Source organism: Podarcis filfolensis, assembly GCF_964270895.1.
Source record: "Podarcis filfolensis genome assembly, chromosome: 6".
Lineage (NCBI taxonomy): Eukaryota > Metazoa > Chordata > Lepidosauria > Squamata > Lacertidae > Podarcis > Podarcis filfolensis.
The window spans coordinates 1749141-1764048 of record NC_139609.1 but is presented as its reverse complement, the minus strand read 5'-3'; the positions used below and the strand labels follow the sequence as shown (position 1 = coordinate 1764048).

General features: G+C 43.1%; 1 protein-coding gene across 5 annotated transcripts in view; it reads left to right on the top strand.

Moving 5' to 3' along the window:
- RGL1 (ral guanine nucleotide dissociation stimulator like 1) overlaps window positions 1-14908 on the top strand; it is a 128742-nt gene that overhangs the window by 23941 nt on the left and 89893 nt on the right. The window contains exons 1-3 of one of the 5 annotated variants that reach the window (XM_083621386.1): window positions 10217-10250; window positions 10284-10345; window positions 11291-11401. The exons of 1 other annotated variant lie outside the window; for it this stretch is intronic. In XM_083621386.1, the coding sequence (XP_083477512.1) occupies window positions 10319-10345; window positions 11291-11401 (138 nt within the window). In that variant the 5' untranslated portion in view covers window positions 10217-10250; window positions 10284-10318. 3 more of the 5 variants (XM_083621385.1, XM_083621384.1, XM_083621387.1) reach the window with 3 other exon arrangements.

The following is a 14908-nucleotide window of genomic DNA, read 5'->3' as shown; positions in this document are numbered from 1 at the left end:
TGTTTGCAAAAAATGAATGTCCCTACGTTAGTAAGCTCCCACTGCGAAGCATCCTAAGGCTGCAGTCCAATGCATTAAGCTTCCTTTGAAAACAATGAGGTTGCTTTTAAATAGACATGTAGAGGATTGTGCTCTAATCTTTCCCATTCAGTTATCTCCACCTGTTAAATTTATGTGTATCAGACTGCTGGTAAAGGCACAGGAGTAGGTCCAGTGGGGGACTTGCTTTCTAGGACCTATAAGAACCTGCTGAACAATGACTGTGAAATGGAGACTTAAAATTGAATACTCCAGGGTGTGTGGAAGGAGCCTATGTTGTGCTTTACTGCCATGCTAGTCTCACCACTTCTAGACTGGGGCAGTGCTAGCATAGGGTGGAGCCACGTTGTGGGTTTCTCTCATGTGACTTGAGCATCTGATGTTACTTTAAATGGTGTGTGATGGAGCTGTTCGGAATAGAGTAGTTGCTTTGGAAGACGATCATCAGGCATCCGCACAACATGACCAGTCCAACGAAGTTGATGTTGAAGAATCATTGCTTCTTCCAGTACACTGATATTAGTTCACCTGTCTTCCCAAGTGATGTGTAAAATTTTTCGGAGACACCGTGGATGGAAACTTTTGAGGAGCTGGAGATGGCGTTTATAAGTGGTCCATGTTTCACAAGCATATAGTAAGGTTGGTAGTACAATAGCTTTGTAAACAAGCATTTTGGTTTCCCTGTGATTGTCTCGGTCTTCAAACACTCTGCACTTCAATCGGGAGAAAGCCGCACTTGCAGAGCTCAGGCAATGCTGGATTTCGGCATCAATGTTGGCCCTTGTGGAACGATAACTGCCTAGGTAGGAGAAGTGATCAATATTTTCCAACGTTACACCATTGAGTTGGATTTGTGGTGCTGCAGAGGGGTTATTTTGTACTTCTTGGCGCAGCACTTTGGTTTTTTGGATGTTGAGTGATAGGCCAAGCTTTTCGTATGCTTCTTCAAAGATATTCAGGATGGTTTGGAGGTCATCCTCTGAGTGTGCGCACACTACAGTCAACAAAAGAGGTTTAAAGACTGTCTCAAGGCAAATCTAAAAAAATGTAGTATAAACACTGACAACTGGGAAACACTGGCCTGCAAGCACTCCAGTTGGAGAACAGTCTTTACTAAAGGTGTCATGGGCTTTGAAGACACTTGACCTCAGGACGCAAGGGAGAAACATGCTAAGAGGAAGACACGCTTGGCAAATCCACACCTTGCTCAACTCCCGCCCGGAAACCAATGTCCCCACTGTGGAAGGATGTGTGGATCCATAATTGGCCTCCACAGTCACTTACGGACTCACTGTTAAAACCGTGTTTATGGAAGACAATCATACTTGGCTACGAGTGATCACCAAAGAAGAAGAAGATGGAGCTGTCCTTTGGCTGCTCCCGTGATAATGTGGGATGGGGCCACAGGGTGCCAGGGAGATGGCAAGCCAGGGTGGCATTAAATGTAGGAGGTGTATGTTCAGTGGATAGGCTAGTACATTTTGTTGTGTCCCCCAAGGCTGTAGCAGTCACCTAAATTTGAAAAGAGAAACATTCTCTGTGAGCAGTACCATGCCTGTAGATTGCTTTTTGGTCATTAAGTTTTTGGAAAGCTTGAGCCCAAAAACTAATATGGAAAGAGTGGTGTGGGGGAAGCCTCCCTTACCCACTTCACAGCATTTATTTAGCTGTCTTATTTTTGCCAGAGTGGTGGTGGGGGTGCATTCTGAAATTTGGCATGGAAACTGCTCTCGCTGGGAAGTGCTTAGAGTTTTGGCTTTGAATTAAACAAGTTATGAGCCTTGGAAAATCCTGTACTGGGAATGCAATTTAGACTTTATCCACAGAGCTTGTCAACTGTACGATTTAAGTTGTGCGTGCATGCATAGCTAACCTTATTCTCCAGTGCAAATTATGGAAAGAAGGACTGATACCTGTGGCCCTCCAGATGCTGTTGGACTTCAGATGCTCCAGATGCTGGCATGGTCAAGAGTCAGGGGTGATGGGAGATGTAGGAGCAACATCTGGAGGGCAACAGGTTGCCCACCTCTGCCCTAGAAAGCTGCAGTCAAGCTTTCCACTTCCACCCTCCAGCAATGTAGAAGGCAATACCACGTCCCTATGCCTGCACCAACGGCAAGCATGGAGGTGGAGTTGCCAGTCCGCACTGCAGGCATGGCTTCTCATGGAGAGTCACAGCATGCCAAACCCAATCAAGAATCAGTGTGAATGTATGCAGTCTAAATAAATTAGTAGAAATAAATTTCTACATATTGGTGTGCATTAAACAGGTAAATAAATGTGCCAGTTTGGGTGACTGGGTGGTGCCGATTCCATTTCCACTTTTTGGCCCAGGTGTGCACAAATGGCTTTGGGTCCCTGGCCTCCCTTCCTGTCATTTTGGAGACATGTAAGCAGAGGAGGGGAGATGTAGCAAGCTGACTTTTTGCAGTGGGTCAGCTTAAAATGTCACACTGTCATTTTCTTACCTCTTGATGCTGGATGCTGAGCTGGGCTTCTGAGAGTTTGCAGCATTCTCTGTTTTCTAACATGATAACATGTCAAAGGCTTATTCTCACAGTAAGATCAAAATCATCAGTGAAATTGCAGGGGGCACACTTCTGTTTAAGCATCTGTCACTGAAATGTGTGTAAAGTATTATGTCCACATCAGTATTTACATGCCATTGCGGTTCCCAAAATTATGCCCTTTTCTGTAATGCCTCAATTAGCTCTCAGTAACAATTTGCTTTATTGTATAATTTTTGTAGCTCCCCAGACTAATGTAGACCTCCTACCTCCCTCACTTCTCTGTTTGTTTCTTTGGATGAGAGCAGTAGTGGGCACAACTGGGGAGAATCTAGGGATAATAATTTTTGTAACTGGAAATCTGATCAGTGAATTTTTGGAAGGGGGAACAATTTGAGGGGGAATCTGGGAAGGAAATTGATGTGTAAAGAGGAAATAGTTTCAGTGCATGGCGTTGGGGTAGAGGAATGCTAATTGGGTTTGTTTATTGCATGAAGACCTAAGAAGATCCCTGCTGGGTCAGACCAAAGTCCCTCTCTGTCCACCATTCTGTTTAACAGCAGCCAGCCTCTCTGGAAACTCACAAGCAAGGCATAAAAGTGATGCCCTTGCTAGTCTATTCTTTGTTCCTAGCAACTGGTATTTAGAGGTAAAGGTAAGGTAAAGGAGCCCTGGATGGTTACGTCCAGACAAAGGCGACTATGGGGCTGAGGGAACTGCTAGGTTGACAGGAGCTAGGACAGAGAAACAGGAACTCACCCCATCTTGGGGATTCAAACAGCCAACCTTACAATCAACAAGCCCAAGAGGCTCAGTGGTTTAGACCACAGTACCACCCACATCCCTGGGATGGCAGTTCAAAAGCACACCAGTGCAAGTAGATAAATAGGTACCACTGTGGCGGGAAGGTAACGGGCGTTTCTGTGCGCTCTGGCACTCATAACGGTGTCTTGTTGTGCCAGAAGTGGCTTAGTCCTGCTGGCCACATGACCCAGAAAGCTGTGGACAAACGCCAGCTCCCTCAGCCTGAAAGCAAGATGAGCGCCGCAACCACATAGTCGTCTTTGACTGGACTTAACCGTTCAGTTACCTTTACCTATTTAGAGATGTACTACCTCTGAACATCTAGGGACGTGGGTGGCACTGTGGGTTAAACCACAGAGCCTAGGTCGGCGGTTTGAATCCCCGCGACGGGGTGAGCTCCTGTTGCTCGGTCCCTGCTCCTGCCAACCTAGCAGTTCAAAAGCACGTCAAAGTGCAAGTAGATAAATAGGTATTGCTCCGGCGGGAAGGTAAACGGTGTTTCCGTGCGCTGCTCTGGTTCGCCAGAAGCAGCTTAGTCATGCTGGCCACATGACCCGGAAGCTGTATGCCGTGAGATGAGCACCGCAACCCCAGAGTCAGTCATGACTGGACCTAATGGTCAGGGGTCCTTTACCTTTACCTCTGAACATGGAAGTTCTTTTTACTATTGTATCTGATAGGAGCGGGTTTTATTGGCTGGCTGAGTTTTATGAAAGTGGAGCCATGGAAACGTTTGGGTGGGAAGATGGGACATAGGTTGCCCTCTTTCAGAAGCATTAGCTGTTACTTCTCGTGCAGCGGTGCTTGGGATTTAAGTCGGCAGGTAAGTGGATAAGACTGGTAGAACTAGGATGGCTTTAATGTATATTGGCATTTCAGCCCCCAAGACTTGCCAGAATGCAGCTTTACTAATAGTTGTTGTTGTTTAGTTGTTTAGTCATGTCCGACTCTTCGTCACCCCATGGACCAGAGCACACCAGGCACTCCTGTCTTCCACTGCCTCCCTCATGCTGGTAGCTTCGAGAACACTGTCCAACCATCTTGTCCTCTGTCGTCCCCTTCTTCTTGTGCCCTCCATCTTTCCCAACATCAGGGTCTTTTCCAGGGAGTCTTCTCTTCTCATGAGGTGGCCAAAGTATTGGAGCCTCAGTTTCAGTCTCTGTCCTTCCTGTGAGCACTCAGGGCTGATTTCCTTAAGAATGGATTGGTTTGATCTTCTTGCAGTCCATGGGATTCTCAAGAGTCTCCTCCAGCACCATAATTCAAAAGCATCAATTCTTCGGTGATCAGCCTTCCTTATGGTCCAGCTCTCACTTCCATACATCACTACCGGGAAAACCATGGCTTTAACTATACGGGCCTTTGTTGGCAAGGTGATGTCTCTGCTTTTTAAGATGTTGTCTAGGTTTGTCATTGCTTTACTAATTAGATCCAGCAAAGAACACCTAGCTCACTTTCCTAGCTGGTTTCAGAGCAAGCATTCTGTATGAATACTCTAGTTCCTTACCTTTTTAAATCTGTTACAAAACCACTTCAGAATCAAAGAGAAAAACACTAATGGGCTTACGTTAATGCTAAATTTATGCTTCCAAATGGAGTATTGTACCTTTGTTTCACACAGAGAGACAAAGACACACACCACACACACACACACACACACACACACACACACACACGTGCAAATGTCATCCTTTACTGCCGCATTAAAGATCATAGAAAACTAATCAGATCATCATTTCTTGCTCTAGTTTTTATACAGTGCTCTTCAAATAGTTACAAAGGATTCTAACAGTGTCTTCTGGAATATGGATCCTGAACATTTGTTCAATATCAAAGTACCAGAAACCATTTATTTATTCCAAATTGAACATTATCATGGATTATAGCAAATCTTTGAAAATAAAAGCCCTTATTTGTGTTTTTTTAAATTGAAAACTTGTAAAGTTGGACTACGGCCAGCCTCCCTGGAGTCCTATAATATTGAGGTCATGACACGTGACATCTCATGCCTGAGCTCAGAGACCTTCAAATCGTATTCCTACTTAGATGCTGGTAAATGTATCCTTCTGACTTTCCTTTCAGAATAGGGAAAGAAGCTCCGTGATTTCCTTGCTCTCAACTGCTGTGGTAATTATACAGTTGGCTTTGGGTCTAGCAATTTTGTGAGACATGTATGTACTTATTGTTACTGTTTTCCCCAAGGCTATTTCAAAGAATCATTAAAAGTAGTTCTAGGAAATGGATAAACCAGAGATATTGGAAATCCCAGTTCTAATCAAGTAAACATTTCAGATTACCAGATAAGACTATTATGTTTTTTTATCTTGCTCTGAACTTGCTCTCTCTACAGTGCAATAGCTATTATCATAGACTCATTCTAAGCTCTTCCTACAAGCCAATTCAGACACTTCCTTTACCTCCAGCTGACCAAGGGCATTTGAGAACAAAGAAATGAAATGTCCTGTTCCCTGTTTCCCTTGCCTTCAGAAGTTTCTTGGAACTCCATTAGACCAGAAAATACCTTTTATAAATTTGAGTAAATTAGTGCCTACAAATAGTTAAGGATGGATGATCCTGTATAGCCAAAATATTAAGTATAGCCAAAATAATATAGATAGATAAATTAATGCATTTTAAAAGGGGAAATGGTCATCTGTTTAAATTCTGGCAAGTGTTCGTAAAATTTTGGCATAGGGTTAAATCTTGATAAAATATAGACAATAATACTGATTCAGTTATTTGATTAATTTGAGGTTGTGTGTGATTTTAGAGCCAAAAGAAATTTATCTGAGTAAGCTCAGGTTCCCTAATGAATACCCAGTATGTCTGTTAAATCAATTTAGCAGAGGTAATAACTGGTGCTTCAAAATGCTACATTGTGGTATTTGTTAATTCCATTTTTACTTGATGAGGCCGAGTGGACAGCCTTATTTTCTGCTAAGGGCTGCATTGCCAGCAGTGAGCAGACCAAGAACCAATGGTGGGTGGAGCCAGAGACAAAAGTATTTTGGATTAACTAATCCAGAATAAAGAGCACCCAGTCTCAATTTTCACCATGGCTATGTCACATTGTAATTCCCAATTCTGTGCAAATCTGCTCAGAAGTCAGTCTCAGGTCTGATGGGGTTTTCCTCAAATAAATTATACTGTAGATTTTTTAAAAAAGCGCAACAGACCAGTGCTGCTCCTGTTGTGAGAACACCTAGATTTTTGGTGTTCACAGAGTGTGTACAAACTCTTGTCCTTTTTCTTAATTCTGACATACTTTATTTAATAATCTTCATGTGATGACCTCCAGGCTTTTAATGCTTGAAAGAAAAGAAAATTCATGTTTTTTCAACTTGGATGCAACTTTACTGTGCAGTCTAGAACCATCTTGATTTGTGGTGCCCTATTGTAAACAGTAAGGCTACTGGCTATAACTGAGCTACTGACTTTGGATGTGTTTTTTCAAAGTAGAACACTTTCCCCGCCTCCACATATTTTATTTCTTAGAAACAAATTGTTGGGTCATTATCTAATCATTTCCACTGCAGTCTTCCAAATATCTACTCAGAAGTCAGCCACACTGAGTTTTACTTTCCTGATTCCTGTACCTGCAAGGACAAATTTTATATTGTAAACTGCCCTGAGATATTTGGATGAAGAGCAGCATAGAAATTTATTTATTTATTTAATTATGTTTTCTTTTTAATACATCTGTTTTGTGCAAAAACAGCTCTGCACATAAGAGCTGTTTTTAAAATAAAAATACTGCGAACCTGCCTTCAGCAGCAACTGGTGGAAAAAAGCAGGCATCATCCTTTGCTTTGAGCTTATAGAAAGAAAGTGAAAATTGTGGGTGCGACAATAGATGGCACTCAGCAAAATGTCACTGCACAAAAAGCCCACCCACACAATACACTTCAGTGTATCCACTGTCATGTAATGTGTGATTTTATATTGGATTTTCTCCCCTTTTTGGATTATCCACAAATTGGGAAAATCTGAATTTAGCAAGGGGAAAGTACAGACTTCCACTTGGATGAGGAGGACATTGTGTGGGTGCTTGCAACCAATCAATCAATCAATAAAAAAAATCCAGTTTGTTTCAAATCCATATTAAATGCCAATATGGATCAGCCTTTGGGCTTTTCCAGCATTGCCAGGAACATCTTTCTTTTTTTCTTTCTTTCTTTTTTATAAAATATTTATTAGAGTTTTACAAAAAGCAGAAATTTACAGAATAAAAAGAAAACAAGAGAAAAAAGAAAAATACAAAAAATACAAAAATACATAAAAAAAGAAAATACAAAATACAGAAAAAGTAAATAGGAAAAGTTAAAAACAAATCCATTTTTTTCATATCTTGAATTTCGTTTGCTTATTTCCCTGACCTCCTCACACCTCCCTTTTTTGTATTCCCGTTCACATAGTCAGTTCAGCAAATCTTACCCTCTTTCATTTATCTTAACTCTATATCTCAACATATTATAACTATATATTTTCATCCGTTATCAATCCATTTTTACATATTCTTATTAACCTTGTTGCTAATGCCACTTAATTTCAATCCAGCATCATTTTAACATTCATTAATTTTACAATGTTTCTGCAAATAGTCTTTAAATTTCTTCCAATCTTCTTCCACCGACTCTTCTCCTTGGTCTCGGATTCTGCCAGTCATTTCCGCCAGTTCCATATAGTCCATCACCTTCATCTGCCACTCTTCCAGGGTGGGTAGATCTTGTGTCTTCCAATACTTTGCAATGAGTATTCTTGCTGCTGTTGTAGCATACATAAAGAAAGTTCTATCCTTCTTTGGCACCCTTTGGACGACTGTGCCCAGGAGAAAGGCCTCTGGTTTCTTCAGGAAGGTATATTTAAATACCTTTTTCATTTCATTATAGATCATCTCCCAGAAAGCCTTAATCTTTGGGCACGTCCACCAGAGGTGAAAGAATGTACCTTCGTTTTCTTTACATTTCCAACATTTATTATCGGGCAAATGATAGATTTTTGCAAGCTTGACTGGTGTCATGTACCACCTGTATATCATTTTCATAATATTCTCTCTTAAGGCATTACATGCCGTAAATTTCATACCTGTGGTCCACAACTGTTCCCAGTCAGCGAACATAATGTTATGTCCAACATCTTGTGCCCATTTAATCATAGCAGATTTTACCGTTTTATCCTGAGTGTTCCATTTCAGCAGCAAGTTATACATTCTTGAAAGTATCTTTGTTTTGGGATCTAACAGTTCTGTTTCCAGTTTTGATTTTTCCACCTGGAAGCCAATTTTTTTGTCCAAATTGTAAGCCTCCCTTATTTGATAATAGTGAAGCCAGTCTCACACTTTATCTTTTAATTTCTCAAAACTCTGCAATTTCAATTTATCTCCTTCTTGCTCCAAAATTTCCCAATATTTCGGCCATTTGGCCTCCATATTGAGCTTTTTCTGAGCCTTTGCTTCCATCGGTGACAACCACCTTGGGGTTTTATTTTCAAGTAAGTCTTTATATCTTATCCAGACATTAAACAATGCTTTCCTGACAATATGGTTTTTAAATGCTTTGTGTGCTTTGACCTTGTCATACCACAAATATGCATGCCACCCAAAAACATTATTAAAACCTTCCAAATCCAAAATGTCTGTGTTCTCAAGAAGCAGCCATTCTTTCAACCAGCAGAATGCTGCTGATTCATAATAAAGTTTAAGGTCTGGCAGGGCAAATCCACCTCTTTCCTTTGCATCAGTTAGTATTTTAAATTTTATTCTGGGCTTCTTGCCCTGCCAGACAAATCTAGAAATGTCTCTCTGCCACTTCTTGAAACAATCCATTTTGTCCAAAATTTGCAATGATTGAAACAAAAATAACATTCTTGGCAATACATTCATCTTTATAACAGCAATTCGACCTAACAAGGACAGCTTCAAATTTGACCATATTTCTAAGTCCTTTTTCACTTCTGATCAACATTTCTCATAATTGTCTTTAAATAGGTTTAAGTTCTTAGCAGTCATATTAACCCCCAGGTATTTTACTTTCTTAACTAACGTTAAACCTGTCTCCTTCTGAAACCGGAACATCTTTTTTTTTCCTTCCATGGGGAAGGTGATCATCCAGCCTGGAGAACTCAAAAGGCTTACTACCCTTGTGTAGCTGGTCCTAATGAAGGTATTTCCCTACTGCTACTTTTGCATTTCATGTGTTACTTTTTGGGAATTTTGATTCCTTATATATTCATGGGTCTAACAGCATTTTCCCATGTGAGACTTCCTTAATGCAAACGTGAAGCCTTCATGTGTAATGTCTGCAGTGTATGTTTGATCTCTGTTCTGTTGCACATGAACCATATTTGTGTGTGTCACAGTGTGAAAAAGTTGGATGGCACTTTCAACTTCGGAAGTTGTGGAGATGCTCTAACTCCTTCCCTCCCCCTTTCCATCCCTTCCGCTCCGAACCCGGTGATCATTTGGATAAAGTCAGGGCTCAAGACTAGCGCCTTCCTTTTGCTGTGGCTTTTGCTGACCAGCGCCTCCTTCGCCAGGCGCATTTCTAGCCCTGATGACTTTTGGGAGCTTGAAGTACCATTCCCCGTTGCCTCGGAAGATGGGCTTCTTCCTCCTCTTCCCCTTGGCAGCGCCACTTTCCCTTGTGAGCCCCTCGCGGGGGTCGTTCAGACGGAATCATCTGACGTGTCCGGAGAATAGAAGTTGAGCTGCCCCTCGCCCCCCCCCCTTCTCTCGGGGCGCCTGGCAGGAGAGGCTGAGCTCGGAGAGATTCTTTCTGGCTCGGAAGCCCCGCCAGAGCAGAGCATCAACAGGAAAGCCTGACCTCCCTCTGGCTGGGTCGGGGCGGAGTCTGCGCGCCGCGCTGGCCGGGGGTGTTTCTGCCTGCCGGGGCCGCGGAGCGCAGAGGGGCTGGGAAGAGCCGCGGGCAGGCGCGCCATGCCCCTTCCAAGGGCCGCGGAGAAGGCTCAGGATGAAACTGCTCGGGAGAGCTAAAATGGTAACGAACGCGCCGGCTTCTCTTTTAGGCTGCGACGCCTTCTTTCAGGAGCGGACACGTCCTTCCCTCTCTCCCCCGGGCTGCCTCTTCAGGGAGTAATTTAAAGTATCTTTTCAGAACCTTTCCTGCTGCTGTTGCTGCTGCTTAGTGTGACTCGCTATTGTTAAAACGATGCTTCTCTGCAAACTAATGAACTTTTCTGTCGCTGCGCTGGGTGTGGGAAGGAACGGGGGGCGGCGGGAAACAGTAGGAAAGGAAGCTAGCTGGACAAACTTTTTGATAAACTGGGGATATTTTCTTCCTTGTTCAGCCACAAAGAGCCGCTTAAATCTGTATTAATCAGCAAACCCAGAGGTTTGTTGCAGAACAGATTTCCAATCCAGTTTAAGAGATGCTATGATAGTTTTTCCTCTCAGCTTTCTGGCATGTGTGACTTAAAAAACAAACAAACTTTGGTGGACATCACTAAGACAGATAACCCTTGCACATCCTGAAAAAATATTAAAATGAAGATTTACTGTAATTTACATGCCTGTTAGAGGACTATCTGTCTTTCTGAGTATTTTAAGCATGCAGCTATCTCTGCAGTGGTAAAAGTAATGATAATGCTAGCTGGTGGGTAAGTCGGGAGCATTTCCTTAGGAAAAGACATGGCAAAACTATTTGAAATATGTGCAGTCCCAGCCGATTGTGTGTGGTGGGGACGGGGGAAAGCTAAGTGGAAACTCATGGTCTCCTGATACCACAGGCGAGAAGAGCTTGCCGAGTATATCCCAGAGATCAGCCTCCCTTGGCAAGTGTCTTGTCTTCGTCTGTGATAGTTGTATTTTGCTTTGTACCCCTTGGGCTGTGCAGTGAGCCCCCAGCAACAAGTTCTGCAGCTGTTGGTGGAAACAACCTGTTGTTGTTGTTTTAAGTCAAGCGTTTGTTTTCTTCCTGCGGCAGAGCTCAATTCAGGATTGGGGTGAAGAGGTAGAGGAAGGCGCAGTTTACCATGTCACCCTCAAAAGAGTGCAGATTCAACAGGCTGCTAATAAAGGAGCAAGATGGCTAGGGGTGAGTAAAAAAATAAACAATAAAAATAAAATGTCAGATTGGCATCTTGTACAAATGCTTGGTGGACTTTGGAGTCCTGGTTGAAAGAGCTGAAGTCCAAATGTACTCTGAAATGGTGCCAAAGCCTGATTTTAACATTAAAATTCTTGCTGGTTTCCTTTTGCATTTGGTTCTTCATCTCTGAGCACAAGACCTGAAATTTAAGAATCTGGGTGAACTGTAGCATTGATGCAGCTTTTATACACACACACACAAAATCACCACCGTTGTAATGCATATAGGGATTTAAATTTGGGTTTCTCTTGTGTGTTGTTTTTTTAGAGAGGGGGGAATAGCTCAGTGGTTGTGTACAGGCTTTGCAGAAGGTCCCACATTCAAACCCTGGCATGTCGTGTTGGACAATTTTCTGATGGCAGGGCTGGGACAAAGCTGTGCCAGAGACTTTAGAGAGCTGTTGCCAATCCAAGTGCACTATTCTGGGCTAGGTAGACCAAGTGCCAGGTATAAAAAAAGTTCCCATTTGTTTTGAACTGGATACTGCAGCATTCGCCAACCTGGTGCTCTCTAGCTGTTTTGTACTACAGCTTCCATCTGCCCCTGCCAGTGAAGACTGGAATATAATATTCCTCCAGATAATGATATTGAGAACACAGTGATAAAGCCAGGCAGACTTTGGCCTTGCCAGTATTTATACGGGGAACTTCTGAGCTCCCCCCACCATGCAACTCCAAAGAAGAGTGGATATATGTGTAACTTCCTCTGTTCTTTCCATATTGCAGAGTTGGGCATTTTTATTTGTGCTTACACATCTGATGTGTAGAAAAGGCTACTCTTCTGCAGAAGTTTCAAGCCCGTAAAAATGCACAACTACATTGTGCTAAGCCTTATATGGCAGGGGTGGCGACTCCAGGTCCCATCAGTCTCAGCTGGTATCGCTATGGTCAGGGAGGATGGGGGTTGGAGTTCAGTGATATCTGGAAGAGCACCATGCCGGCTTCCCCTTAGGTTTTCAATCTCTGCTCTGCTGGACTTGGTGAGAGCTTGTATTAAATGACAGCTTTCCAACACCCACTGGCAGAGGAAGAGGTGTGCGGGGGGAGCGCACTGCCCCCGGCAGCACGATCCTGGTGGGGTGCCATCGCGGCTGCCCCCCCGCCCATGCTGGGCGCCACGCCCCCACGGGCAGCACGCCACGCCCCCGGACGTGCGCCACATCCCCGGGATGCGTGCTAGTCCCGCCCCTCCTTCTCTCCGCCCCCCGGTGTCAGAGCATGAAGTTCCGCCACTGCCAACACCAACCATTGTTCTGGTAAAATGTATGATCTTTCTTACTGTTTCTTACCCTTTGGTATTAACAAGGCAGCCACTGCATATTGCTACTCTTCAGTTATCCTGATGATTTTATAGAAACTGAGAATCTTCCCAATGGGATTGGTTGCTTTGGAATGATTACTACTTGGGCCATGCTCCAAGTGCTCCACCCCTGTACCCACCAGACATGTCGGATGTCCATGCTCAAGTAAGGGTGTGTGAGACTTAGTAATGCAGAGAGGCAACCTTGTGCAATATGTGCATGTAGTGCCCATATGAGAAAGGTATCTAATGTGAGGCTTAGTCCAACAACATCCTAAGGGCCACAGGTCCTGCATTCTTCCTGCCACAGAGTGATAGGCTATATAGAGGCACCTTGTCTGGATATGGCTTATGTTATATTTTACAGTGAGGCTTGAATTATTTCCATCTTGGTATGTGTTGTTGTTTGTTGAAATGCAATTTTGGTTTCTTTGGTATTTTTATTGTCTTGTCTTGTAAGGGTTTAAGAAGCTTGGTTGCTTTAAGCTGCCTCAAGTGTCCATTTCAAAAAAAGGCAGGCAATGAATAAATGCAATAATACATATTTAATCACTTGGAAGTTGCCTTGAGTGCAGTATAGCATAAAGTCGGTTTAGAAATTCTAAAAATAACGATCTTATTTTCAAGCATTTATTTATTGTGAATATAAAAAATGCCTTCTATGGGAAAGCTCAACAAAAATTAGCTTGGATTTTCAGTTCTGTGCATCTTTCTCTCTCCTTTTTAACATCTCTACCTGATAGATATTTTAAGGAACATTGGAACTTAAATTCTTGTCAGGTGGACTACGTTATGAAGCAACATGGCCAGGCAATATTACCAAGTTCCCTCCAGTGCATCTAAGATAGTGCTGGGAATGTCCCTCTCTTTTCATATTCCTAAGAAGTACACAGCGTTCTCAGATGAGCAGATGACTTCAAATCTGCTTCCTTTGCAGTGGCAGGTTTCCCATCTTTGCCTCCTGCTTTTAGTAGGGATTGGTTGGGTGGGGGTGGGGGTAAAATATTTGAATATTTGTCACAGATGACAGCTTTTGCTGGGGTAAAAGGCCATTGAGAGTGGCACTCTGTCCTGTAGCAGAATTAAAAAAAAATACAAAGGAGGGAATTTTTAAAGACTGCTTTTGTCTGCTTTAATTCGGAGTCTCGGAGCACAGGATTGTGGATCTGGTTCAGCATCAAGGGCCATGCTGGAAAGGCATCTTGAAGCAAAGGGTGGTAGCTAATTTACATTCCAGTTATTGAACAATAGAATTGGCATGGACCTTGTATATCACTGACAGTAGATAAATCTAGTCTTGAGACTGAGCCTTGAATCCAGCTTTTTGTGTGTGTTGGAGGATTGAAGCCACCCACCCCAGTAGGCTTCCAAACTAGGCTCAACAACATATCTGATAGATGTTGATAGCTACTGTTCAGTTCTGTGGAAGAAGGAGAGAGTGGATGACAAAACAGGGTGGGGTGTGGAAGCACCTGTGCTCCTTGCATACAGTCAGAATCAGATAAGTTGCATTTCTCCTGCTTTCACGGTGACAGGATTTCATAGGAACATGGGAAGCTGCCTTAAACCAGGTCAAACCATTGGTTCACCTAGCTTTGTATTGCCAACACTGAGTGGCAGGGCTTCCCACAGTTTGTCTTTCTAACGCTGCATGGAGATGCCAGGGACATTTTGCATGCAAAGCATGTGCTCTACCACTGAGCTAGGACCCTCCCAGTGTTTGCTAAAGGAGAGAAAGGAGCTCAGCATGGCCAACACACTTGTGAACTGGGGGGGCGGGGGGGATATAATGTTTTCTTTTCAGCTGTGGCAGCAATACTCTTAGTTAGCAGCAGGAGTTGCTCTACATAGTGCACTCTTTCTAAACAGAGATGCATTTGCTCATGTGGGTTCTATTTCATGGTCCTGGCAGTGACAACGACAGAACTGGAACCATGAGAGAAAAGGGAAGCCCAGTTGGCTTTGCAATCTATATATGATTCTGCTTTGTGGAGAAGAAACTGTTTGCTTTCTTCAAAAATCAGCAAGCCCTAAACAGAAAGCAGGCGGAATGCTAGTTTGTTGTTTTATTTTGGAGCCAGTTTAATTGTCATAGCGATGAACTTGCATAGTTAAAAGGACATGAAAAACATGCCCAGGGGGGGAAAAAGAAAC